General features: G+C 41.2%; 1 protein-coding gene across 1 annotated transcript in view; it reads right to left on the reverse strand.

Moving 5' to 3' along the window:
• The window catches only part of LOC26526036 (dynein heavy chain 2, axonemal), a 103,437-nt gene extending 77,363 nt beyond the window's left edge, over positions 1–26,074 (reverse strand). The window contains exon 1 of the mRNA XM_026983590.1: positions 25,634–26,074. Coding sequence (XP_026839391.1) covers positions 25,634–25,998 — 365 coding nt within the window. The 5' untranslated portion in view covers positions 25,999–26,074. The remainder of the gene's footprint in view (positions 1–25,633) is intronic.
• Between the last annotated feature and the right edge of the window lie 213 nt (positions 26,075–26,287).

Genomic DNA, 26,287 nt, shown 5'->3' on the forward strand with positions numbered 1-26,287 from the left:
TCATCGATGGCTGGGTCGTTCTGTCTGGATAAGGTGTCTGCAACGACGTTCTGAGAACCGCTACGATGTTTTATAGTGAACGTAAACGCTCTCAACTTCATTGACCATCGAGCTAACCTTCCTGATAAATCCTTCTGCCGCATCAGCCATTGAAGGGCTGCATGGTCTGTTATGACTAAGAAATCCTGGCCTTCAATATATGCGCGGAATTTTTAAATTCCTTTTATAACGGCAAGACATTCTAATTCGGAAACTGAATAGTTACGTTGTGCTTTGGACAATTTTTCGGACATATACGAAATCGGAAGTTCTACTCCATCTCGTTCCTGAGCCAGTACGCAACCAACACCAAAAGAACTGGCGTCACACAACAAAATGAATTTCTTAGAAAAATCTGGTGTTATGAGAATTGGTGAGGCAGTAAGACATGATTTCGAGTTTTCAAAAGCGGTTTGAGCCTCTTCGTTCCAGTCAAGCGTATTCTTCTTTTTAAGAAGTTCCGTTAAAGGGAAACTAATAGTGGCATAGTTTTCTACGAACCGTCGGTACCATCCCGCTAATCCTAGAAATCTTCGTAACTGCTTAATCGAAGTTGGTTGTGGAAATTCTACTATCGCTTTAACTTTATCTGGATTGGTTCTTATTTGTCCATTCCCAATTATAAAACCAAGATATATGATCTCCTTCATACAAAATTTGGATTTGCTGACATTGATAGTGAGATTTGTTTTTTAAGTGGTTTATAATGCACTTTTTATGAAATGTATGCCTGCACGATGTTGTTGCTGACTAAACGGTTGGGGCTAAGATTTCTTTACATATGACACAGCTATTTTCAACGCCTTGTGAAACTCCAACTGCATTACCTGCACTGCCTGCACTATTCATCGCTGCCATATTATTGTTGTTAAGATATGTTGTAATTATTTGGTTTGTCTTTCTTTATGTCGATCACTTCTATCAGAATCTTAGTTGTATCTCTATTTATTAGTGGGTTGTAGCTGGTCTATTGCCTCATGCTTTTATTTACTTGAAAATCGGACAATATACGGACTTATTGAAGTGTAAGTATAATGTATTCCAGAAAAAATCAAATTGTAAATAAAGTTGAGTAAAGAAACGTATGGTGATGAGCTTCTGTGGATTCGAAACAATTCCACTTGGTCGATCAATTCTCTTTCAAATTGAATCGCATATTCCTAAGTTTTACTATCCCTTCCAAATAGATACTCTCAATCCAATATGTTAATTTATTGGAATTAGGTATATTGTGTTTTAACTGTGGATGGATTACTTTAGAGCTTAGTGTGCTATAACAAGTTAAGGACTTTTCGAGCTTCACGTCTGAGCCAAAAATGTGTAGTATTTCGGGTCTCACGTCTGGCTTCAAAAATGTGTAGTACTTGTCGTGCTCCACTCGTTGGGCGCAAAAAAATGTGTAGTGTATTTTCTCGGGCCCCACGTTCGGGCGCCAAAAATGTGTAGTGTACCGTAGTTCGATAGATTTTTAACTAGTTGGTCTTTTAATAGTGGGTGGTAATTGCTCATAAAGAGGACCTTGTACTTCCTTCGCTAGGGATGCGCACTCTTGCTATGCTCGGGTCTAGCTCGCCGTAGGTCGGGGTTCTTTTAGCTTAGGATAGTACGAAACGCTACTACATTTTAATAAGTGCGTCTTACTCATAAACAATATTCAAAAGTGGACTACCGATTAATAAAAGAAATGGCTTTATATTGATACTAATGATACACGCCGACACGTGTGAAGATAAGCTATAGATTCTGATGAGTATTGGGAATTTTGGATGTTAATAATTCCCTAAGTCTTTACCCTCCCTACCATGACAATGCTACTTAAAATATATACATTGTCCCTTGGTCAAGTTCAAAATAACTCTACCACATATTTAAGAAAGTGTTCAACATAAGTACTCGACAAACCATTAAATCTATTTATTCACAATTCATTCTTTTTAAATATATCTTCAATCATAATTCCATTTATATAAATTCAGTTTAGTAAACGTTTTCATTAAATCTCTTTTACAAACTAACAAACTTTAATCTACGCATAATTATCCTAGTCATTCTCTAACTTCATTTTTGTTTATATTCAATGGGTAAAATAAAGTATATAAAAGTAAAGTACAAAGCAAATATATATAAGTAATTGAATACAAAATGACCAATTATAGTTACATAATCTTTAGTCAAATGCAGATATTATTTTATTTAGACGTTCGACTGGCATTTTGTTAGAATTTTAATATAGGTAATTCATAATAATGTTTTTATCATTGTTGTTGTAGTACTCACGACCTTAAATATCCACTCCATGATGTGCGTAAAGTTGGGCCCAAGTTCACGTTGACATTGTCGAGCTGTAGGTCAAACTTTAAAGGTTCTAAGTTAAATTCCTATTCAAATGCCAAAAGTTCCGTCAATCTGCGAGTATTTAATTCATTATTAATCGCAATACAAAAGAAAATCAAGAATCAAAACAAAACACGAAATATAACTGCAGTATTGCAGCGATAAGACCTTAGGAAACCGCTGGCTGCTACGCTGCGCTGCGATAAGACGAAATCACAAAGTTGGACCTCCGTTGGTCATAGGAGATGATCTTCACTGCGTGACGATGATGATGTTCAATATATTTGGCCAGTTATCATTCGGCAGGTGGCTGGTTGCGTAACTTGTTGCTGAAGGTTATGTCGCCTCGTGGCCTCTTCTTGGAGCGAACGGGGTTTAAACCATGAGCTGATGCGGTGGTCGACGAGACGGGGGGGTAGTCGGCTGTAGAGCAACCAAATGCTCTTATATAGACCTGGCCTTCCTTACGCCTTAGGGTCGAATCTCGTTGCCACTTTCACGCGAATCGAACACGAAAATTTATTGAAATATCCCAACTCTTGTTTTTATGAGATTGGATATATATATAACTAATTAAATTTCACGTGTATGCGAAGTTCGCCACGAAGTTTAATCCGATAATGAATCAAGCTCTGGGAAGCTGCATGCTGGTGGTCGCTGTTATAGCTTTTCTTTCCCTAACTGTATAATCGTACGATCATATTCTGTCCTGATTGGTCTAAGACAATTCTCTCGCTTTTTGTTTTACACAAAAGCTGCTATAATTTAGGGCGAGGGTGTCTTGAAGAGTTGTTGCAGTGTAAAGTTAAGTTGGTCACTACAAGGCATGCGTGCTGTTTTATAGGCAATTTGGGGAAGCCAAAGAGCGAAGTTTAAGAGAGTTGGGTTGTAAACCTCTATTTTCCTGTTGGAAGAGAGTCTTCTGAAGAATAGGGGTAATTGGAGAATCCTGGGACAAGTGCGTAGGCGTAGGCGCCGATCGCGAAAGTTTATTATTTCAGTTGGCTCGCCAAGTGGTCGAATGCAAATGATTAGGGGACGAGAGTCTGTGTTTATAAAGGCGACAAGTGTCTATTTTTATGATAAGGCGACAAGTGTCTATGTTTATGATTTGTGATCTGTGAGAAAGGGTGGCTTTGGAACATGACGCTGTGTCCAAGGTTAATCGAAGGGTTCTCGTTCTTTGATTACATTTTGTGCTTAGACTTAGATATTTTGTGTTTATACATTAATGTGTGTATATGAGCTTATACTAGTGTATGTTGCTTATAGTTATCTTATGGGGAGTTGTGGGTATAATAATGGATATGTTACTATATATATAAAAAATGTTGAGCTAATAAGCATTTTTATTACCCTTTTTTGCAAATGAAAGACGATTTTTATCGTAGCGAATTCAATCAATTTTTTTTTTTTGTCTTATATAAATTTGGCAGCGATGCGCATGTATAGGCTCATTGCTGCCAGAAGCTTAGGAGGGCTATCACTATCGGATACCGGCGCTATTCTTCGCAAGGTGGCGGTACTCTACAAGATCTATGGCGATGTTTCGCCATTAACTTCATTTGACTATATAATTAATTAATTAAATTGCTTTATTATAAAAAAGCACACACAATTCGCGCGGTCAGTATTGCTAAAAGCTAGTATTATTTTAATATACCGATATATCGGTGTCGCCACAGTACTCTCCTTCCAGTGAATCACTCACGATCCTTGGCTCGCGAATGTTACCTTACGCCGCCTTTCGTAAGTCCTTTGAGGAGTCGGATTGTATTCCTTCGAGTTAAACTGCTTGAGGCTGTCGACAGATATTGCTGAGTCCTTCCCATCGATTCGTATGGTGAAAACTCGGTCGTTGTCGCGTTTGATGATTTCGTACGGTCCGGTGTAGGATGGCTCCTGAAGTTGCTTTACAGCATCTTTGCGGAGAAATACCTTGGCGCATTTGTCAATTCCATTCCGTGGGAACATTTTTTCTTTAATATGGAATGTGCTCAGGAATATCGTAGGATCTACAGTTTTAGCCATGTTGGCGAAGAATTCGTTTGGCAGTCGAAATTGCGCTCCATATTACATCTCAGCTGTATATGATTTTATATCTTCTTTGAAGCAGGAACGAAGTCCAAGTAGCACAGTTGGTAATAGTTGAGGCCACGGCGTGCCATTTCTTCCATTTCTGCACATCAAGGACAATTTGAAGGATCTATGCCACCTCTCTATAAGTCCGTTTGATTGCGGATGGTAGGCCGTAGTGTGAATGTGCTTCCTTCCGATCAGGTTGGCTAGTTGTTTAAAAACTGCAGATTCAAACTGCGAGCCTTGATCAGTAATGCTTGTTTTGGGTAATCCAAAACGTTGTGAGGAGTCTGTAAACTCCCCACAAATCGAGGTGCAGGGGAGCTGCCTAGCAACAGCGAAGAAGATTGGAATATAGAAGAAGTCAAGGGCAACAAGGTCAAACGGGAAATAATGGACCTTGGACCCGAGCAAAGCGGAGAGACCGTGAAATAACGGTACCGCGCTGGACCTTGGACTCAAGCCGACTAAGGGCACAGAGGTCGAACGGTAAAAGTGCGGACTTTGGACAAGCACAAAGAGGACGCACCGTGAACTAACGGGACCTGGGTTGGACTTTGTACCCGAGCGGGCCGTCCGCAAAAGGGGGAAATAACGGAATCCCCGCGGCCTATAAGAGGGACTGCGCAAGCGCAGCGACGGACAGTCAGCTAAACAGGATAACCAATCAGTAAGTGAGAATACGCGAGAGTTCGGAAGGAGCTGTGCCCCGGGACAAGTGAATTTTCAGTGAGAACGTCAGGAGGACGGTCCCTGAGAGTGGAAAACAAGGCGCGATCAGAAGGGTCAGTGGAGTCATTGGTCGGTCAAGGTGGTCCGGACTCACGGATGAGACACCTCCCCGCCATAACATCCTAAACCCCATTCGAGCCGACACGGTCGTGAAGCAAAGGAAGGACAACGAGAGAGCGACACCGCGCAGCCGACGGCAAGAACCAGGAATGTCATTAAAGAAGTCTGCAATAAAGCTGTTATTACCTAAACTCTAGCTAGCCGTTGCAATTCGTAGCGAGCAAAACTAAGGAAAACAGTTCGTTACATCTGGCGATGAGGAAGTCGTGACTTTACAGCCTGAAAAAGGCCTGGGAGACATGGGCAGAGTTCATTCAGAGCTTCCAGGAATTCTTCCAGCCCAGAGGCTTCATGGCGAAGCTGGCGGACCAGGTCAAGCAGAGGAAGCAGCGACATGGCGAATGCTTCAAGGTGGACATGCAGACTCTCATGAGACACTTGGGGTTGTCGCAGAGAGAGACACTGGAGCGGGTAAGGGAAAACAGCACCCCAGCTCTGCGCATGTTTATTCGCCCGTACGAGTGCCGGAACCTGGACGACCTGATGGTTCTGAAGCGTTACTACCCGAAGAACCCGAAGATGCAGGTGGAATCAACGCCAAGGTCGACGAATTGTTGCAAAAAGGATATATCGAGCCGTCGAGGAGCCCATACAGATCACCAATAGTAATGGTGAAAAAGAAGACGGGTCAATGAAGGTTGTGTGTGGATTTTCGCCAAATAAACGCAAGGTCCGTGAAGGACGCGTACCCAATGCCAATGATAAACAATGGACCAATTAAGAAAGGCGAAGTACATAAGCAGCCTGGATTTGCAGGACGGGTACTGGCAGATTCCGTTGGAGGCAGGAAGCCGGCAGTATACGGCATTTACAATGCCGGGAAAGGGTCTGTTTCAGTGGAAGGTAATGCCATTCGGACTGCACTGCGCGTCGGCAACGTACCAGCGGCCGTTGGACCAGGTTATAGGACCAGAGATGATACCACACGCCTTCGCATATCAGGACAATATCATAGTAATCGGACGGACGCGACAAGAGCATATGCGTAATTTGAAGGAAGTTTTCCGGAGCCTGCGGAGGCAAACCTGAAAGTAAATGCGGATAAAAGCAAATTCTTCAGAAAGGAGCTGCAATACTTGGGTCACCGAGTGACGGATCAAGGTATTGGGACTCCCAGAAAAGGTGGCGGCAATAGCGCAGCTGAAGCCCCCAGGAAACGTGAAGGAGCTGAGGCAGTACCTGGGAGTGGCGTCATGGTGCAGACGCTTTGTACCCGATTTTGCGTCGCTGATACAACCACTGAATGCGCTCAAGAAGCAGGCAAGGTGGGAGTGGACGGACGCTCACCAAAAAGTGCCCGTAAAGGGCAGGCTGATCCCAATCCTTGCATGCCCGGATTTCTCGAAGACGTTCGTGTTGCAGACAGACGCTAGCGACTATGGGCTTGGCGCAATCCTCACCCAACATTCCGTTCAAGGCGAGCGGGTGATATCCTACTCCAGTCTATTAAGGACTATCCTCTCCAAAATTTTTCCGAGAGAGGTCTATATATTGGTCTATAGGAGTCCACCTCAGTTGGACGATTTCGTGTTTTGAGGATCATGATAATGTAAGCCACCTTCCAGACTTTTGGGAAATAACCCTCAGGCAAGATGCTGTTATAAATGCTTGCTAAGAAACTCAAGGCTTGATCTGGCAATATTTGAATGGACCATTTGAATGGTCCTCATCCGGTGTTTTCATTGGTTTTAATTTAGAGACAAGACACTGTAGTTCTTCCAGAGTGACTGGATCAACAGGAAATGACATTTGGAAGGGTGCTTCTACCGACTCCGCTACCAGGCGGAACTGGGCCGCATGGGCTAATTCGAATGGTTTGAATCGTTGCTCCAGACTGCTAGCAAAAGCTTCTGTATTTTCTTGGAACGTACGACACCATTCTCCAGATGGCGGAATTTTGAGTTGCCTGAGACTGGTATTTATTAATTATTTTCCAAAGAGAGTAATTTGTTGTGGCATCTGTGTCCAAGATTTCCAGTTTTGCTGTTTTCTGTTTGCCAGTACTTTATGGAGGCGATTTGCAAGCCTATGGTAAATATGCTTCTATAAATATGGATTCTAGTATCTCCTGTTCTCTCATATTCCCTTCTGACCCTTCGTTTAAGCCGAAGAAGATTAGCTATTGTGGAGGGTAGTTGAGGCTGATGGGAAGTTTGTAAATTTTGTAACTTTCTCAGGGTAGCGAACGCTGCAGCTTGTTTCAAGTTTCTCATAAAGGAGCTGATGGCATTATCAATACCTTCTGTTCCTTGGATATCAATGCTCAAATCAATTGCTTGCGTCAGATAAGTCTTGAAAGCCTCGACATAAGCACCATGAGAAAGTAACCGTGTGCGTTGTATCTTGTTCAGCGGCATAGTGTGCAATTCTGCCAGAAGTGGAATGTGATCAGATGAGAGATAGATAGTAAATAGGTAAATAGAAGCGCTGTCCTTGACGCATGTGTGTTTCGGTAAGGAACATGATATTTAAAATATGCACGTTTAGGAAGACACGGAGCTGATCACAGTTTCTTGCTAGCCCCCGTGCGTATTTCACAATCCGATTGGTTCAGTCATTTTGGAATCCGAGTTAAAGGAAGCTGAACCATTTCTCGAAATGCTTTGTTAGACCCAACAGTCTTCTCAGTTAATTACAACATGTTGTCCATTCTAGCCAATTCGGTATGGCTTGACCTCCTTAAGTTGATCATGCCAAAACTGACAATTTATCAGTAATAAATGGCTTACAACAGAGCTCGGTAAGCATCAGAGTTGGCTGTGTAAATCCGTGATACACCGAATCTAAAGATGCGAATATTATAGTTCTTCTCAATAACACACGTATTCAGTGCCTGTTCAAAGGCGAGGGGATTGTTAATATCCGGGACACATATAAATGGAGGCATAGATGGCATATTTGAGAACTCTTTTCCACTGATATTGGAAACAATGGATAACAATGAAAGACGATCAACCGGTCAAGCAGCGTTACTACCCGAAGAACCCGAAGATGCAGGTGGAATCAACGCCAAGGTCGACGAATTGTTGCAAAAAGGATACATCGAGCCGTCGAGGAGCCCATACAGCTCACCAATAGTGATGGTGAAAAAGAAGACGGGTCAATGAAGGTTGTGTGTGGATTTTCGCCAAATAATCGCAAGGTCCGTGAAGGACGCGTACCCAATGCCAATGATAAAATACATACTGGACCAATTAAGAAAGGCGAAGTACATAAGCAGCCTGGATTTGCAGGACGGGTACTGGCAGATTCCGTTGGAGGCAGGAAGCCGGCAGTTTACAATGCCGGGAAAGGGTCTGTTTCAGTGGAATGTAATGCCATTCGGACTGCACTCCGCGTCGGCAACGTACCAGCGGGCGTTGGACCAGGTTATAGGACCCGAGATGATACCACACACCTTCGCATATCAGGACGATATCATAGTAATCGGACGGACGCTACAGAAAAGGTGGCGGCAATAGCGCAGCTGAAGCCCCCAGGAAACGTGAAGGAGCTGAGGCAGTACCTGGGAGTGGCGTCATGGTGCAGACGCTTTGTACCCGATTTTGCGTCGCTGATACAACCACTGAATGCGCTCAAGAAGCAGGCAAGGTGGGAGTGGACGGACGCTCACCAAAAAGTGCCCGTAAAGGGCAGGCTGATCCCAATCCTTGCATGCCCGGATTTCTCGAAGACGTTCGTGTTGCAGACAGACGCTAGCGACTATGGGCTTGGCGCAATCCTCACCCAACATTCCGTTCAAGGCGAGCGGGTGATATCCTACTCCAGTCTATTAAGGACTATCCTCTCCAAAATTTTTCCGAGAGAGGTCTATATATTGGTCTATAGGAGTCCACCTCAGTTGGACGATTTCGTGTTTTGAGGATCATGATAATGTAAGCCACCTTCCAGACTTTTGGGAAATAACCCTCAGGCAAGATGCTGTTATAAATGCTTGCTAAGAAACTCAAGGCTTGATCTGGCAATATTTGAATGGACCATTTGAATGGTCCTCATCCGGTGTTTTCATTGGTTTTAATTTAGAGACAAGACACTGTAGTTCTTCCAGAGTGACTGGATCAACAGGAAATGACATTTGGAAGGGTGCTTCTACCGACTCCGCTACCAGGCGGAACTGGGCCGCATGGGCTAATTCGAATGGTTTGAATCGTTGCTCCAGACTGCTAGCAAAAGCTTCTGTATTTTCTTGGAACGTACGACACCATTCTCCAGATGGCGGAATTTTGAGTTGCCTGAGACTGGTATTTATTAATTATTTTCCAAAGAGAGTAATTTGTTGTGGCATCTGTGTCCAAGATTTCCAGTTTTGCTGTTTTCTGTTTGCCAGTACTTTATGGAGGCGATTTGCAAGCCTATGGTAAATATGCTTCTATAAATATGGATTCTAGTATCTCCTGTTCTCTCATATTCCCTTCTGACCCTTCGTTTAAGCCGAAGAAGATTAGCTATTGTGGAGGGTAGTTGAGGCTGATGGGAAGTTTGTAAATTTTGTAACTTTCTCAGGGTAGCGTACGCTGCAGCTTGTTTCAAGTTTCTCATAAAGGAGCTGATGGCATTATCAATACCTTCTGTTCCTTGGATATCAATGCTCAAATCAATTGCTTGCGTCAGATAAGTCTTGAAAGCCTCGACATAAGCACCATGAGAAAGTAACCGTGTGCGTTGTATCTTGTTCAGCGGCATAGTGTGCAATTCTGCCAGAAGTGGAATGTGATCAGATGAGAGATAGATAGTAAATAGGTAAATAGAAGCGCTGTCCTTGACGCATGTGTGTTTCGGTAAGGAACATGATATTTAAAAAATGCACGTTTAGGAAGACACGGAGCTCATCACAGTTTCTTGCTAGCCCCCGTGCGTATTGCACAATCCGATTGGTTCAGTCATTTTGGAATCCGAGTTAAAGGAAGCTGAACCATTTCTCGAAATGCTTTGTTAGACCCAACAGTCTTCTCAGTTAATTACAACATGTTGTCCATTCTAGCCAATTCGGTATGGCTTGACCTCCTTAAGTTGATGATGCCAAAACTGACAATTCATCAGTCCCCTTGGCCCCTTTGCTGATCACTGGCCTTTTGGCTCAGCGAGAATGATTCATATCAAACAAATGTATTTAACGGCGGAGTGCCGTTGCTAGTCTTTATTCTTAAAGTGCTTGCTTAGAACTGAATACAGAGAAACGGGAAAATGTAAAATTACCATAGCTCCAATGACTTAGAATTTGTGCAGCGCAATGCGGTACCCTGGATAAAGGGTGTCCGATTCTCGCTGATGTCCGTTCCTAGCGCGGTAGAGTGAGCGTGGCAAAAATATTTTTAACAAATCGATAGAAATTTACAATGCCAATAAAAAATATAAAAACATTCTTGGCAGTTCTGGGCGGTTTTTCTTCGTTATGCTCGCTACGAATTGCAACGGCTAGCTCAGTGAGTTTGTTTGTTCGTCCCACCAAATTTATGATTTGTGTGATTGCTCGACCAAGGAGAAAATGTGGTTCCAGATTAAGTTAGTTTTATTGTTGGACCACTCGATAATGGATTCCTATAGTCATTCCTGTCTGCTGCGCGGAGTTTCTCCGTTGCGACATCAGAACCCGTACCGGCTCGAATGAGACTAGGATGTTATGGTGGCGGGGCCGCAAGTTGTGTCGTCCGTTAGGTCGAACCAGAGCTCTTCCCACCGTTGCAACACCCGTCTGTTAGAACCTCTCCTGTCGCAGGACACTAACCACTGACTCCGCAATCCATTCTGACCTTACCAGGTCCCTGTGCTCTCCGTGTCCCGTGGATCCCTGCTCCGTCACTAGCAGTGATCGTCCTTGTATGTCACGGCCTGCTCTCTCTCTCCGACTGAATCCCTGCTGCGTCTTGCACGTTCTCACTGTTCAAAGTCCACATGTTCAAAGTCCACACCGTTACCGTTCGACCTCTGTCCCCTTCGCCGCCTCGTGTCCAAGGTCCAGCGCGGTACCGTTAGTTCGCGATCTCTCCGCTTTGCCGGGGTCCTAGGTCCTTTATTTCCCGTTTGACTTGGCTGCCTTTGACTCCTCCTGCATTCCAGAATTCTTCGCTATTGCTAGGCAGCTGTCCTGCACCTCGATTTGTGGGAGTTTTAAGACTCCTCCCCTTCCGTCGGAAGCTTTTGTAAAGGTATAACGTATAATAATATTGAAAAAACCCTCTATCAAGCTCCGCAATGCACAACAACTTTTTACTCCATGCATCGACCAATTGCTTTTTTTATTTTCTGAGAAAGAAATAGAAACAAGAGAGAGCTAGTGGAAGTGACAAGAAATTTCAACAATTTCTGGATAATCGATAGATAGGTAGAGTGGGCGTAGCAAACAGTTGTTTTGCAAATCTATAAAAATTTACAAGATATATAAAAAAAACTTTTTTTAAACGTGTGGGCGTGACACTTTAGGGCGGTTTGTGGGCATTAGAGTGGGCGTGGCAATATTTAGAAACAAGCTTGCGCTGCGTCTTTGTCTCTGAAAGCTTCAAGCTTATTCTCAACATTCTAGCTTTTGTAGTTCTTGAGATCGAGGCGTTCATACGGACAGACGGACATAATCTGTTTGGCTCGGCTATTGATCCTGATCAACAATATAGGTTATATGGTCTGAAACGTTTCCTTCTGCCTATCAACCTTTTCAACGAACCTAGTATACCCTTTTACTCTACGAGTAACAGGTATGAAAAGAAACAGAAAAATTTCATACGTTAACACCCAGCGGATCTTTGTTACGTGTGCATGCGCGCACAACCATGTAGTCTCAATAGGGTCAAATGATTCCAAGTCCAAGCATTTCGTATTAATAATCGCTTTCGCATTCATTGGATTTTGATTACGCTGATTAAATAACGGGTCACCCAGAAATAATCGGAATTCATAACCATATTCTCCTATCTATTCTTTCGTATGCGGAATAATTTGTGTGCACATTTTAATGTTTACTGATTCCTACATTTCTTACTTTCTGTTGCACTATTCTATACTTTAACGACTTGGTGGTCCGGGTTTCTTGAACAGACTTACAGATCTCATTAAACGATGCAAACGATCTTCTAAAGCAATGTTTTGGCCAATATCATCAGAAGTTTAGCTGGGAATCGGAACCAGAAACCGCCGCTCCTTGTCGCTAGGTGGCGTAACTGTCCAAGATCCCTGGGAACACTGTCCGTTACATCTTGGAGCCCCAACCACGTATTGCGCAAAACCTCCTCGTAGGGAAATAGGCAGTCAATCTTCTTACATCAGCGTATAAGTGCCCGTGTGCTGGACAAGGACTAGGGCCGAGAGAGAGGCATCCGATGTTCATGCACCAGGTTGCTAGCGTAAGCTCGCGTTATTTGGTCGTGGGATCTTGGTCTCACCTCTCCAAAATAACGAGAATAAATATTTAAAGTGTCTTACCCTACTTACCCTACTTTAATCATGAGCGATAAGATTTCGACGTTTTGGATCCTGGGTGTTGCTATGCATGCTGATGAGATTATATTTATAATATCGAATCCACATCGGGGCGGCGTAGAGGCTAGTCAGCGGACCTACGCCGCTGTACTGGCCGCTTGTAGGCCTTTACTAATCTGAATATCGCCATAAGTACGAGCAATACCGTGATGAAATTAAGGGCGTACGCCCAAGAACTCATCTTTGTGGTCGATTACTTTCACGATGTTGATCACACTTGCCGTATTATCGTACGTCCTCGACTCCCTGCTGCTTGAAAAGGTGGGTCCAGGACTCTGAAATCCTGTATCTTTGTGCAGGATTGGAGCGAATATGTCCTCTCCGGGTTCTCTAGACTTCTTGACTAGGAGATCGAGACCATTCAGTCTGGACAGCAATCTTTGCCTTGTTTTCAGATGGTCTTTTCTCCCTGGAGAAGAAAAAACTTCACACCTCTATCGCGGTTGGGCGAAGTCTTTTTATACCGGCTCACAGCTTTTTCTTGGCTACTCTGGTCTGATAGGCAAAGTGTTCCCACCTAGGAGTCATATTTAATATTTCCCCTATTTTGGGAGTCAATACCCTGTTGCTGAACTATGCTCGTTACTAGAGTAGCATTTCCGTGGGGTCGATTGCGGCCATTGGATTGGTTATCTTACACGCGTTTATTGCCGAATTGCATTTTCTGGGTTTCATTCCGTAGAGCTCAACGAAATGGTTGTACCCCTTGCACAGCTGTAGATTCTGGCTGGCTTTGTGTGCGCGTCTGAAAAGTCTTATGAATTTCCGAATAGGGAGTACGTAACAATCTGCCAAGAATTTTCTGTATTAGGTATGTAGCCGTCATGCACTAGTACCCCCAATAAAAATCGGTTTGTTGGCCGTGTCAAGTTTTCATCAGGCCAATAAATCACACTTATGTGCAAAACATTTACTTAATCGGCAATAAACATTTTTGTCATGCATTGACATTTATTCGAAATACGCTGCCTTAATTAAAGTCAGCTCTAGAGACTGGCTTCAAAGCACAATGAGCTTTAATAAAAATCTTTAATGACATGGGAAAACCGTCCGAAATAAAAGCGGATAAACATTCTGCATTCATGTGTGCTGCATTACATTTAAGGATTGTAACGAACTGTTTTTCTTAGTTTTGCTCGCTACGAATTGCAACGGCTAGCTCAGAGAGTTTGTTTGTTCGTCCCTCCAAATTTATGATTTGTGTGATTGCCCGACCAAAGAGAAGACAGAGTTTAGGTTGGAACAGCTTTATTGCACACTTCTTTAATGACAGATTCTTGGTTCTCGACCGAGGACCCGTGTTTTGGCTTAAGGCTTAGGATGTTATGGTGGGGAGGTGTATTGTCCGTGAGTCCGGACCACCTTGACCGACCAATGACTCCACTGAACCTTCTGATCGCGTCTTGTTTTCCACTCTCACGGACGAGCACGCGTTCTGCGCCGCTCGCGTTCTCACTGAAAATTTACTTGTCCCGGCCCTTGCGTACTCTCGCGTATTCTCACGTACTGCGTGTTTAGCTGACTGTCTGTCGTACTGCCCGATTATCTTCTTGCACATACTTACGCGTATTTAGCTAACTCTCCGTCGCTGCGCATGCGCAGTCCCTTTTATAGGCCGCAGGACTATTTCCCCCTTTTGCCCTTGGCCCGCTTGGGTACAAAGTCCAACCCAGGTCCCGTTAGTTCACGGTGCGTCCTCTTTGTGCTTGTCCAAAGTACGCACCGTTATCGTTCGACCTCTGTGCCCTTGGCCAGCTTGAGTCAAAGGTCCAGCGCGGTACCGTTATTTCACGGACTCTCCGCTCTGCTCGGGCCCAAGGTCCATTATTTCCCGTTTGACCTGGTTGCCCTAATAGAGGAAGAAAAATTGATCATTACAAATCCAAATTCAAGAAACAAAACAAAATTAATAAAAGTAAATACAATTCCAGCTCAACACCCGAATCCCAAGTGGAACTTAATTAATAACTAATCATATAAATTATAAATTTATAAAGGTATTCAAAGTCTAGAGCTTTTAATATTCAATTTGCAACATTTCACGTGTAAATAATGACGGAGAACATGAGGGATAAAAATATAGTTCATTTGAGACAGAAACTAGAGAGAGGAAACGTGCGTAACTTTGAGTTAAGAGGTAGACTAGTATGTCGAAAGAACGTGGACGATTCTTATTGTTTGTATGCACCTGCTTGTATGGAAGAATAGCTATATAGCTCCATATAGACCATTTAGGTCCCTTACAGAGTATCATTTCAGAGAGAAAGCGTCTTCTGATTGTTATTAATGCTTTTACCAAGTTTGTCAAACTTTTTCCCGTTAATACGACTAGTACAAGAGAAGCGAGAGATGCGTTGAGTAAATACTTTGATTTTTATAGTCGACCCCATAGGATTATATTGGATCGCGGTACTTGTTTTACGTCACTTGAGTTCACCACCTTTTGCCAAGAGCGAGATATTGAGCACATAAAAGTAGCCACAGGAGCGCCTCAGGCTAATGGCCAGGTGGAGCGTGTAAACCGAGTGTTAACGCCAATGCTAGGGAAATTAGCAGAACCCCTTAGTCAATCCGATTGGTACAAGCTACTTAATAAAGTTGAATATGCAATTAATAACGCAGTATATAGTAGCACTCAAGTAGCGCCTAGTGTTTTATTGTTTGGAGTACTACAAAAGGGACCTGTAGTTGATGAGCTTTCTGAGTACTTAGAGAATAAATTCAATGATGAACCTAGAGATCTTGTAAGCATCCGTGAGAACGCATCTGTTAATATCCAGAATTTACAGATAAGAAATTAAGAGTCATATAGTAGAAAACATAGAGCTCAAGTAGGTAATTATGTGGCTATAAGAAATGTTGATTACTACTGCAGGAATTAATAAGAAGTTTGCCCCTAAGTACCGTGGGCCTTATAGGATAAGTGGTGTGGTTTAATAATGATCCATATGAAGTAGTTAATATTGATGATTGCCAGTTAACTCAACTGCCATTTAGAGGCGTGTTAGAATCTGCTAGACTTAAGCCTTGGATAAGTAGTGTTAACGAACTTGTTGTCCTTTACTTATAAAGGTCATGGTCGATCTATAGCCAGGTCGGCCGAATGTAAATATCGTAAATATAATTTAAGTTAAAGATAAGGTTACACTGTAACTATCGATAAGAATGGCACTCGATAGATTATTATCGACCATGCACGATCGAGGAAGTGCGATAAGTCTCTCGAGAAGGCGCCAAACGAACAGAAGTGAATAAATAAAAAGAATGAAAGTATAAGTTTAACACACGGAATACATTGAAGACATAGAACTCGGTATGCAACTTACAAGACTATGGATTTTTAACACCAAATTATTGAAACACGACCACTTATCACATGTAAATTCTTAAAAATTGTTGAAATTGTTAAAATCGGATTCAAATGAAATACTTATTATTTCCCATATTCCTAGAGATATCATAAAAACAGCACTTTTAAATATTATACCATACCCAGACAAAGATAACAAAATACTAATAGAATACTAATGTTCATGATAAATTGTACATTCAAAATAAAGAAGTTTATAAACAGTACTCCAGAGAACCAATATTAAGTAAGTGCATTACAGGCATTCTAAATCAATCACCAGCAGAGTGTAGATATTCTAAAGTCCATAATAATCTTGGAGTAATTTATATAGAAATTAATTAAGGATGTTTCGCACCGTCTTGCGATGTTGTCATCAATTAGGTTTTTCGAGCGAGGTGAAGGGCTTCCTTCGCTGGCTGCTCCGGGAGGTCCGGGGAGCAGGAAAAGAATATTTTTTTATGTTGAGAGGATCTTTTCTCTTTTAACTACCAGCCTTGTGGACTGGCAGAATAAATGATACAAAAATATTTTTACGACGTTTAGTCGGAGTAGAAATTCACGAGCTGCCGCTCTTTATTCTGGCAAGTATAAATTTAAACTGAAACTTAAAATGATTCTTTAAGCTAACAAAGAGTCATCCAATGCGCTAGCACGCCTGCGTGTAGTTCCCTGGCGCATGAGCTTTCAGTTGATAGTTGGCAAAATGTAGCCATTGGTGTTGGGGTGCAAGTTTTGATTGTATGGACTTCTTCTCCACTCTTTGCTACAATATTGTCCGTTATTCGCAGCATAACTCCTTTGCAAGTAACTGGGAAAATAGTGACCTTCTTACAAGATAATTTTATTTTGGGGAATTTGATAATAAAGTGTATCATGTTAGGGGATTGTAGTATTTTTACATACGATGTGGACATGAGATCTATGAGTTCTTTCAGCCAAACTGATTTGAAGTCTGCGTGATCTAGGATATTTGGACTGTGTTTGCAAAATTTGATTTACAGTTCTTAATTTGTTGATTCGACTTTGTATTATTTTGATTTGCCTATTGTTTGATTGTGTCAATTGCCACTCTGTGAACTCTTTCTAAATCGCCGGCATCCGGCGTCCCCGCTACTACCTTTAGCATTGATCCCAGAAAATCTAAACTACTTGCGATTCTGTGGTGGACCTTAACGAATCCAGCGTGTCCCGAAGGTGCGAGGTATCAACTTTTAGCAACTTCCTTATGTGAGACTGTGGAATCATCTCGTTCTTCCTTGTTTCTTCTATTACGCGCATGTATTCCGAAAGAATACATCTCCTCCCACACCAGGATCTCTCCATCTACGATGGGGATATATCTTGTTTGCGAATAGTTAGTGATGTGCACTGACACCAATGACAGTGAGAGAAGGATGAAAATTCTGCATCTGTTGAAATTAATTTTTTAGTCGCTTTTTCTTATTCGCTGAGATTTGTCCCATCACCAATTAATTTTAACCTAAAACTAAAGCAACCTTGGCAACCGACTTAATGTCTACTAAATGGGAGTTTGCCAAATGCTGATGATAGGACTTTAGTTGTCCTTGTGGACCACCATCCATTCAATGAGGACCGTGGTCCCCAGGTCTGCTAGTATGGCCTCATTTTAATAGGACGGTTTTCTTGGGAAAGAATTTTTTTGCGCTTCATTGAATTGTACTTGGATGTGGCGCGATCTATGTCTGCTTACACTTCCATTTTCGACTTTTAAGATGTCAAAAATAGGCCTTGCTATGGCTGCGAAGTCCTTAATGAAGCATCTGTAATAGCTCGCGAGGCCTAGGAATGATCTAACCTCAAATAGTGTTCTTGGTTCGGGAAATTGTTTTATGGCCCTGACTTTTTCTGGGTCTGTGGTAGTGCCATCACTGGTGACTATAAAGCCAAGAAAGTTTACGCTTTTTTTAAAGGAACTTGACTTTTTTACTGAGACTCTTATGTTTGCCAAAAGGAAGTCTGTTGAATTCGTACTTCCCTCCGCTTACGGAGAAGGAAGCTGATATCCGTGATATCCGGACTTGAGGTCCAGTGTGGTAAAAAATTTGGCCTTGCCCAAATCTGGCATTGGATACTTGTCCGGGATAGTTCTTTCGTTTAGCTTACGAAAGTCTATGACCAATCGTCCATTTTGATTGATCATATTGGGATATGAGATAAGGAGACACCGACTTCTGAATTATACCATTTTTGAATTATACCATTTCGTTGTTGACGAAATCTTCTGCCCCCATGGGTTATGGATATAATTTTGCGTAAATGCGCTCTTCGCTAGTCGTTCTAATCATCACTTCATTCTAATTCATCATTTATGTAATGAAATCTCCTTACCTTACCCCATTTGAGTTGGGCGGAAGCGAGGCAAAGTGATGCGCCGACCTGTGCCGGCGGCGGCATCTGCCTCTGTATTTTCTTCCGTCTTTTGCGTAATGAAGTTCATTTTCTGTTGTTTCCTCACATCGCCTGTGTGCTAAGAAGTGCCTGGTCTTCTGTTCTGGTAGGCAGTTGCCTGGGACGGCTGCAGCAACTTAGAAAATGAGCTCTGGTGTGCCGTTGTTTCTGTAATTTTTGGTAAACCTGCGCTCTATACTGCCTATTAAAATAAGGATTTTTGGCATTATTTGGATGCGGGTCATGGTGGTCGTTCTTATCAACTTGACGACCCTGTGCTCTTTCAGTAGGTTTGCGATTTTTTTCTTCCTGACTTTTTGCAAAACTGGCTGCAAAAACGTATTTCTCGTGTTTAGATTCCACTTGTGCTAAGGACAGGGCCGACGACTGGTGAGACATAGTAAGGTGTAAGGTGTGTTTTTTCTCGACCTCATCATAATACTGTAACAGGGTCATGTTGTTTCCCTGTCTTAAAGTGCTCATGTCTTGTTTAATGACATACATTGGACACTTGTCACTGTAAGTGTAATCGAGCCGATTTATAATGGCATTGAAATTCAGTACGGTGCCAAACGAGGATAAAACATTATCGGCCGCGCCCCTAACCTTGTTTCTAATAATTGTCACCGCCTCGTAATGGCGAGTGGTGCCGTTGAAACTTTTAAATATGCGATATGCAGCTATCGCCGCTTGTCGTCATGAAACTAATGATTTCTGTGACCCTGAGAATTCAGGCTAATATTTAACGGCGTCTGAAGTTACGCTACATGGAGAATTATTAGTTATATCTAGGCTCTAATTATGGGGGCCACGGCTGAGATGGATGCGCCATGTGTTGCTGCCAGCTGGCTGGCCAGTTTCTGAATTGTCAGACGCGTTTCATTTTGTGCGAGTTGGTTTTTGGCAGCCTCGTCTGCTAAGGTGTTAGTCACAATTGCCTGTATTACAGCTCTGAGCTGTTTTGTGTCTATCGCCATTGCGCTATCACTCTCTGCGGTTTATTATTCCTGTACTGTGAGAGTCCGTGCCGCATGAGCGGTCCAATTCGCGTAGGTATGCAAAAACTGCCTGTGTGGGTAGCAGTTGACCAAGGACAAACAAGACAAAGGCTGCAGCGTCGAATGTCGCGCTTGAATCGAATGGGAACATAAAACAACAATAATAAATGAAAAGCGATCGTGTGCGCACTGTTATAGAAAACCATTATTAAATTTTTACTTTAACTCCCTTTGATATGAGACCGTGTTTTAGTAATTTGCTGGATTAATAATTTATTTTTGTGTTAAATAATTTCTGTTGAAAATAATTTTTTGTTTAAAATAATTTCTGTTGTGAATAATTTTTTGCTGTAACGTTGGTGTTGATTTAATTTTTCTATTATTTTTTTAATTTAGAAAAAATCGCTTTTGTGTAGCGGATAGCACATAATAATATTAACAGACGTAAAATGCGTTTAGCATTTGTTCCCACTCACTTGATTTTTTTTTTTTTGTTTGTGTTGTTTCGTCTCTTTTCCCGCTGTCTTATGCTTTTTGCCGGTCGTGTTTGGGTAGCAATTTTAAAAGCTGTGTGGGCGGTGGTGATGGTAGTGCGTGGTGGTTTTTACCACTTGTTGAGCGCCAATTAATTAATGATGTTTCGCACCATCTTGCGATGTTGGCTGCTCCGGGGGGTCCGGAAAGCAGGAAAGGATTATTTTTTTACGTTTAAAGGAACTTTCCGCTTTTAACTACCAGCCTTGAGGTCGGGCAGACTAAATGATAAAAATATGCTTTTACGACGTTTAGTCGGAGTAGAAATTCACGAGCTGCCGCTCTTTATTCTGCTAAGTATAAATTCAAACTGAAACTTAATATGATTCTGAAAGCTAAAAAAGACTCGCAGCAGCCACGCAAATATGCTGTGTTTGCCGGCTGCGCAAGTGATTCCGGCCCAATGCTGAGTCACCACGTTGATATTATGTTTCATGCACTGAGCCAAGTGTTCTAGTTCGTTGGCTTAGAGCCAAATATTATATTAACTTGGAAATTATCAAAAAAAAAAAAAAAAAAAAAAATTGCATAAGTAATAGAGAAATTATAACACAATAAAAGATTTAATTGTTCTGCTATACTTAAACTATTTACATGAACAATTATGTAAAAAATTAAAACCATTATCATATTTCCAAACAAAATAAATAATACAAAATAATACAAGAATACAAAATGCATTACAGATTGTGACAAAAACTACACTTATAATTATTATACTTGCACTTACAGATATTATTTTATTTATAAGTACACATGTACTCATTCCCCGAAAAATTATTGTAAAATATAAAAACGAAAATGCACACAGATACAACAACAAAGTAATACACCAATAGAAAATGTAACAGAAAACGAAAATAATGTACACCCTATTTTGTATCCTAGATTATCCGCCTGAGGACAGGCTTATGTCTAAGAGTGGACATGAACATCCGCCGATACCGAATTCGTTATTCCCCCTAAGCAACCAACTTGCTGACGCAGCACAAATCCCTGCCTGGTAATTTTCCATGCGCAACTCTCTTAAAAGAGCGCAGTCCACTTAAACATAGAAAAGATCCACTTGTGCTCCATATAAACAAATTCAGACAAGGGTTTGCTAAGCGTGAAACTCGTACTCCAGCTTTTGATTTAATTCATCCACTTTACCATTAAGACGTGAATTGTCTCCGATTTAAAGTTGTATTTTTGTCTTAAAACAAAAATTATATTCTTTTTCAAAACTTGCAACCGCGAACTCGTTATTATATATATTATTTATTGTAAGAAACTCAAAATTGGCACGATAATATATGTCTATATAAAAAGTATATAAAGTAAATGCGGAGACTGTGGTTCAACAAACTTACCCGACTTGAATCCTTAGCGATGAGATTTCGACGCGTTAGATCCTGGGTGTTGCTATGCATGCTGATGAGATTATACATACATATAATATATAATATTATGTATTCTTGCACCAATAATTTGAAAAATGAACAAAAAGAACACACATACAAAAATATACACTAAGTATACTTATAAATAGGTGTATGGTGGTATGGTTTGTTACACTGCGGCATGCTTTGACCGCTATCTGATTTTACAATCACTTTAATCCCGCACTTATTTTGGAATCAATTGTTATTGTTTTTATTTTAGTTACACTCGTTAACAGAATGCACTATTTATATTTGCTGGTTATTATAACGCGAGCTTAATTTGCTGATTTTATTTTATGGTCACTGCACACACATTCTAAGCGGACTCCGCCTTTCCCGATACACTTATTAAGGCTGTGGAATACTGGACACAATCTTTTCCAATGTATAGTTACCGCTGTACTGACCACTTATAGGCCGATACTTATCTGCATATCGCCATAAGTACCAGCAATACCGCGATGAAATTAAGGCCCAAGAACTCGTCTTTGTGGTCGATTACTTTCACATTGTTGATCACATTGGCCGTATTATAGGCCTTGGACTCCCTGCCTTGTGTGTTACTTTTGAACCGTCGGTCTTCCTTCACAAGGCGCCCGCTTGACTTTTGGCTTGAAAAGGTGCATCTTCCTTGATGAGATGTTTATTTGGCCTTGTCCTTCCAGGCCAGGACTCTGAAATCTTGTAACTTTCTGCAGGATTGGAGCGAAGATGTTCTCTTTCAATTTGGACACGAGACCTTTCACTTTGGACAGCAATCTTTGCCTTGTCTTCGGACGGTCACCTCCCGCGAGAAGAAATACACACTTTTATTGCCGAACTGCATTTTATGGGTTGCATTCCGTATAGCTCAACGGAGTGGTTGTACCCCTTCCAGTTTAGACTCAGATTAGATTCTGGCTGGTTTTGTATGCGTATCTGCAAAGACTTATGAATTTACAAATAGGGCGTACGTAATAATCTCCCAAGAATTTACCCCGAATAAAAATTGGCGGTGTAAAGTTTTCATCAAGCCACCAGACCCCGTCAATACGAGCACACCTAGTCCGCATCAGTTGACCTTACCAACCAAGATAAATTATTGAAAAAAGAAAAGCGACAATCGTACAGGATTTTTACAATTAAGTGGTTGTTGCTAGACTATATGGCTGTCGACTTGCGAAAGTGTGTTTCGTAAACGGTGTCATGTAGCCCCCTAATCTTTATTAGTCGCAAACAAAATCTTTGATCCCCTCCAGCACCAACAGCATGGATTACCACTACATCGCAGGAAAGTCATTCAACGCTGGAACTGTACACGTGTGAGTCCCCAAAGCCAAGTGTAAAGTAATTAAATTCTTAGTCTACATATACATTGTTAAGAGAGCATTTTAAAGAATATGAAGATTATTGGGGGGCTAAATAAAAATAAAAAAACAAGAGAGATAGGCATAGTCGAGTTCCCCGACTCTTAGATACCCGTTACTCAGCTAGTTGAATTTGAATTTGAAAATCGGTAGAAATTTGAGATAAAATAATTAAAAAAAAAAATTTTTCAGAAATGTGTCCGTAATTCGATATAAATTTACAAAACTAATAAAAAAAATTAAAACATCAAAACATTCTTTAAAAGTGTGGGAGTGCCAGTTTTTGGCGGTTTGTGGGCTGTAGAGTGGCGTAGAGTTTGGGGCGGTTTGTTGGCGTTAGAGTGGGAAACATTTGGAAACACTCTTGCGCTGCGTCTATGTCTCTGAATCTGCATGCTTAATCATTCTAGCGCTTTTGTAACTTCGAGATCGAGACGCTTATACGGACAGACGGACATGGCCAGTTCGCTTCGGCCATTGAACCTAACAAGAATATATTAGTTTGGCAAATATCTCCCTTCCGCCTTTTTGTCTTTTGAATTTCGCGGCTATGTACAAAACGCTACAAAGCTCGTATCTGGCAATACTATACATAATTTGAAAGGTCTTGACATAACCTACAAAACGACGCTATGCATGATTAGTTTGGATATTGCGTTCAACAGTTATAGACGTGTAAACATGGAGTTCACTAACGCCGACATTTAGACCTAAGGAAAAGTAACGAATTGAAATTTACCAAGTATTTTAGGTTTAATCAACGAAATAATTTACTTTTGATATTTTTAAAGCTCCGCTTACAGTTGCTAAGTTTTATTTGTTAAGGCATCCAGCCTCTTTAGGTATAATTTTAACTCGAAGACTTTACTGAATTACTAGACCTGTAGTTATCATGAATTGACATGGCAACTTAAATGAAATCTGATGTCTCTCTAGGGGATCTTCAAAAATGCTATCGCGAAGACTATGGTCGGGATTGGTAGAGGGAGCGAGGTTAAATCACAATACTAACCAGTGGTTCAGCCTTGTCGCAGTCTTTAAAATTTTTCTTTTTAAATGTTATCGTTAAGTTGTTTTTAGATAATTTTTACCGTTGGAATCCTGAAAACTAACAACGCGGTAATAAATGTTTATACACCCACAAGACATGAAAAATGAGTTGAAAATAACGCCAGCTCAAAGGCCACTTTCGGTGCAATTGGAGATTGAAACCCTGGACCCCCAGGACAGTGGAAGGGCGGATCTGAAGGACACATACGTGAATGTAAACGTTGCCATTCAAAGACTTATTGGTGATGAGCTAACAACACGATCATCGACAACACTTCAACACCAAAGTATAATAACTTTATTGCTTCATTCTTGGATCTTATGAATCGTGAAAATATATCGACCATAGATAATTAAACCGTAACCGTCTAACAGGATCCGCCTTGGAGACCATAAGAGCCTTTCCAGTTTCTGGAGAAAATTATCTAATGGCATTGGATAAACTGAAGTCTCGGTACGCAGAAACTTGTGGAATCGGTCGCGCCAATTTTCAAGCTGCCAGCCAGCTCATCTAATGCTCACCATTTGGAGAATATTTGACCTGGCCTATTCACTTCGTTATCATCTTTAGGATCTGATGCAGAAATTTCGCAGACGATGCTCATCTACATTATATTGGAAAAGTGTGATCAAAAAACCAAAGCCAAGTGGACTACGCTACTCTTCCATCCTGGAATCAATGTGTGAAGGTGCTTGAATGTCATTGCCAATTTCTTCTCAGGTATGAAACGTGGTTTGTCGCCATCAGCACCGCTTCGGACACAATATTGCGAATTAATGGAAGAGAAACTGGGGCACATGTCTCTAGTGACTCGTCCTATCATTCACCATCATTGTGTCACTAAACCTAGCAGCTCAGGATGCTTTTCGACGCGTCTTATCAGACGACAAATCAAACTTCGGTTAATGATCTACTACAGCTTGGTCCGACTATTCAGGAAGATGTATATTTACTGCTACTGAAATGTATGCTTTATCGGTACGCCATCACCACAGACGTGACCAAAATGTACAGGCAAGTAAATATTGACATTAATGACCGCAAATACCAGTACATTCTTTGGAGAGCATTTCCAGACGACATTCTTGGCAATACGCAGTTTACACCATCTCGCTGAGATGCATCGCTGAGACTATCCACTAGGCTCTTCAGTCATTAAGTCGTCATTTTACGTGGATGACTAGCTCACCGGCGCTGACGATTTGGACACGCTTCGGACCATCAAATATCAAGTGACTGAAACTCTTCGTCTCCACTCGTTTCAATCGGTGTCATTATTGTCAATTCCCCGATTTTGTCTACAGCTTCGGTCGCTCCAGCTGCACGGATTCTGCCATTTGCATGCCAAACCAGTGCACTGATAGACTAAACATCTATTGACTAATCTAAACATTTCTTGCCTAAGCCCTCACACAATTGTCACGTTCTCACGCTCAAAGTTCGGACTCGCAAACTCGAAAACAGAAGTTTTAGATTTCAATAAACAAAATCGTAAGAATCTTATAATTATATATATTTGTACAACCTTTAGTAAACTTAGATTAGTTGAAAAAAGAAACCGTTTCTGACCGTATACAGCAGTATATATATTCTTAATAGCCGACTCGATCTGTTCATGTCCGTTTATCTGTGTATCCGTCTGTCTGCTCGAATCACGAAAACTATAAAAAGTTAGAGTTGACTAAAGGCTATTACTATCAGAAATATAATTTGTACATACATTTTTTACTTTTATTCCTACTTACACATGGATTACATCACGAACTCGATTCCAATGTCGCTCACGCATGCATGGGTTCTTCAGAGCTGTAATTAAGGGCAAAGTCCGACGAAAACTATCTAAATTTTTCATAGTCGCCTCTAGCATCTCCCAGTGACGATCATAAAATTTTTTATTTAAAACGGTGAATTCTTTGTATAAACTTAAAGCAGTATCTTCCATTTCGTTTATATTCATTTTCCAAAAATATCCTTTTTTCCACATTTCCCAATTGGTTTGCCATTCAAATATAAGTTCCCATATATTTTGCACTATTCTTACTTCGAAATCTAACTTTCGCAAGTCAATACTTTCAGGTTGATTTACGTTAAACACTGCGAGGTCTCTCATCAGGCTTTCTTCAAATGTAAAGCAATCTTCAATCTTCAGTGCTATAATTTTAAGAAACTTTAAAGCGATTCTTGGATTTCTGAAAAAAAGTAAAAATAAGGTTGGTGATCCATGATTAAATAATTGGTCTTGTAAATTTGTATTGACTAAGCAAAATCCTATTATTAAGGCGCCTAAAATTTTCACGACCATACATTTGAAATATGTTTCGATCTTTTTCGGTTAATCGTTTGTCTTGCAATATCTACGCACAAAGAACGTTCAAAACTATCCCACCCAGATTTTTAAA

The sequence above is a fragment of the Drosophila erecta genome, unplaced genomic scaffold (assembly GCF_003286155.1).
Source record: "Drosophila erecta strain 14021-0224.00,06,07 unplaced genomic scaffold, DereRS2 tig00000465-arrow-arrow-pilon, whole genome shotgun sequence".
NCBI classification, from domain to species: domain Eukaryota; kingdom Metazoa; phylum Arthropoda; class Insecta; order Diptera; family Drosophilidae; genus Drosophila; species Drosophila erecta.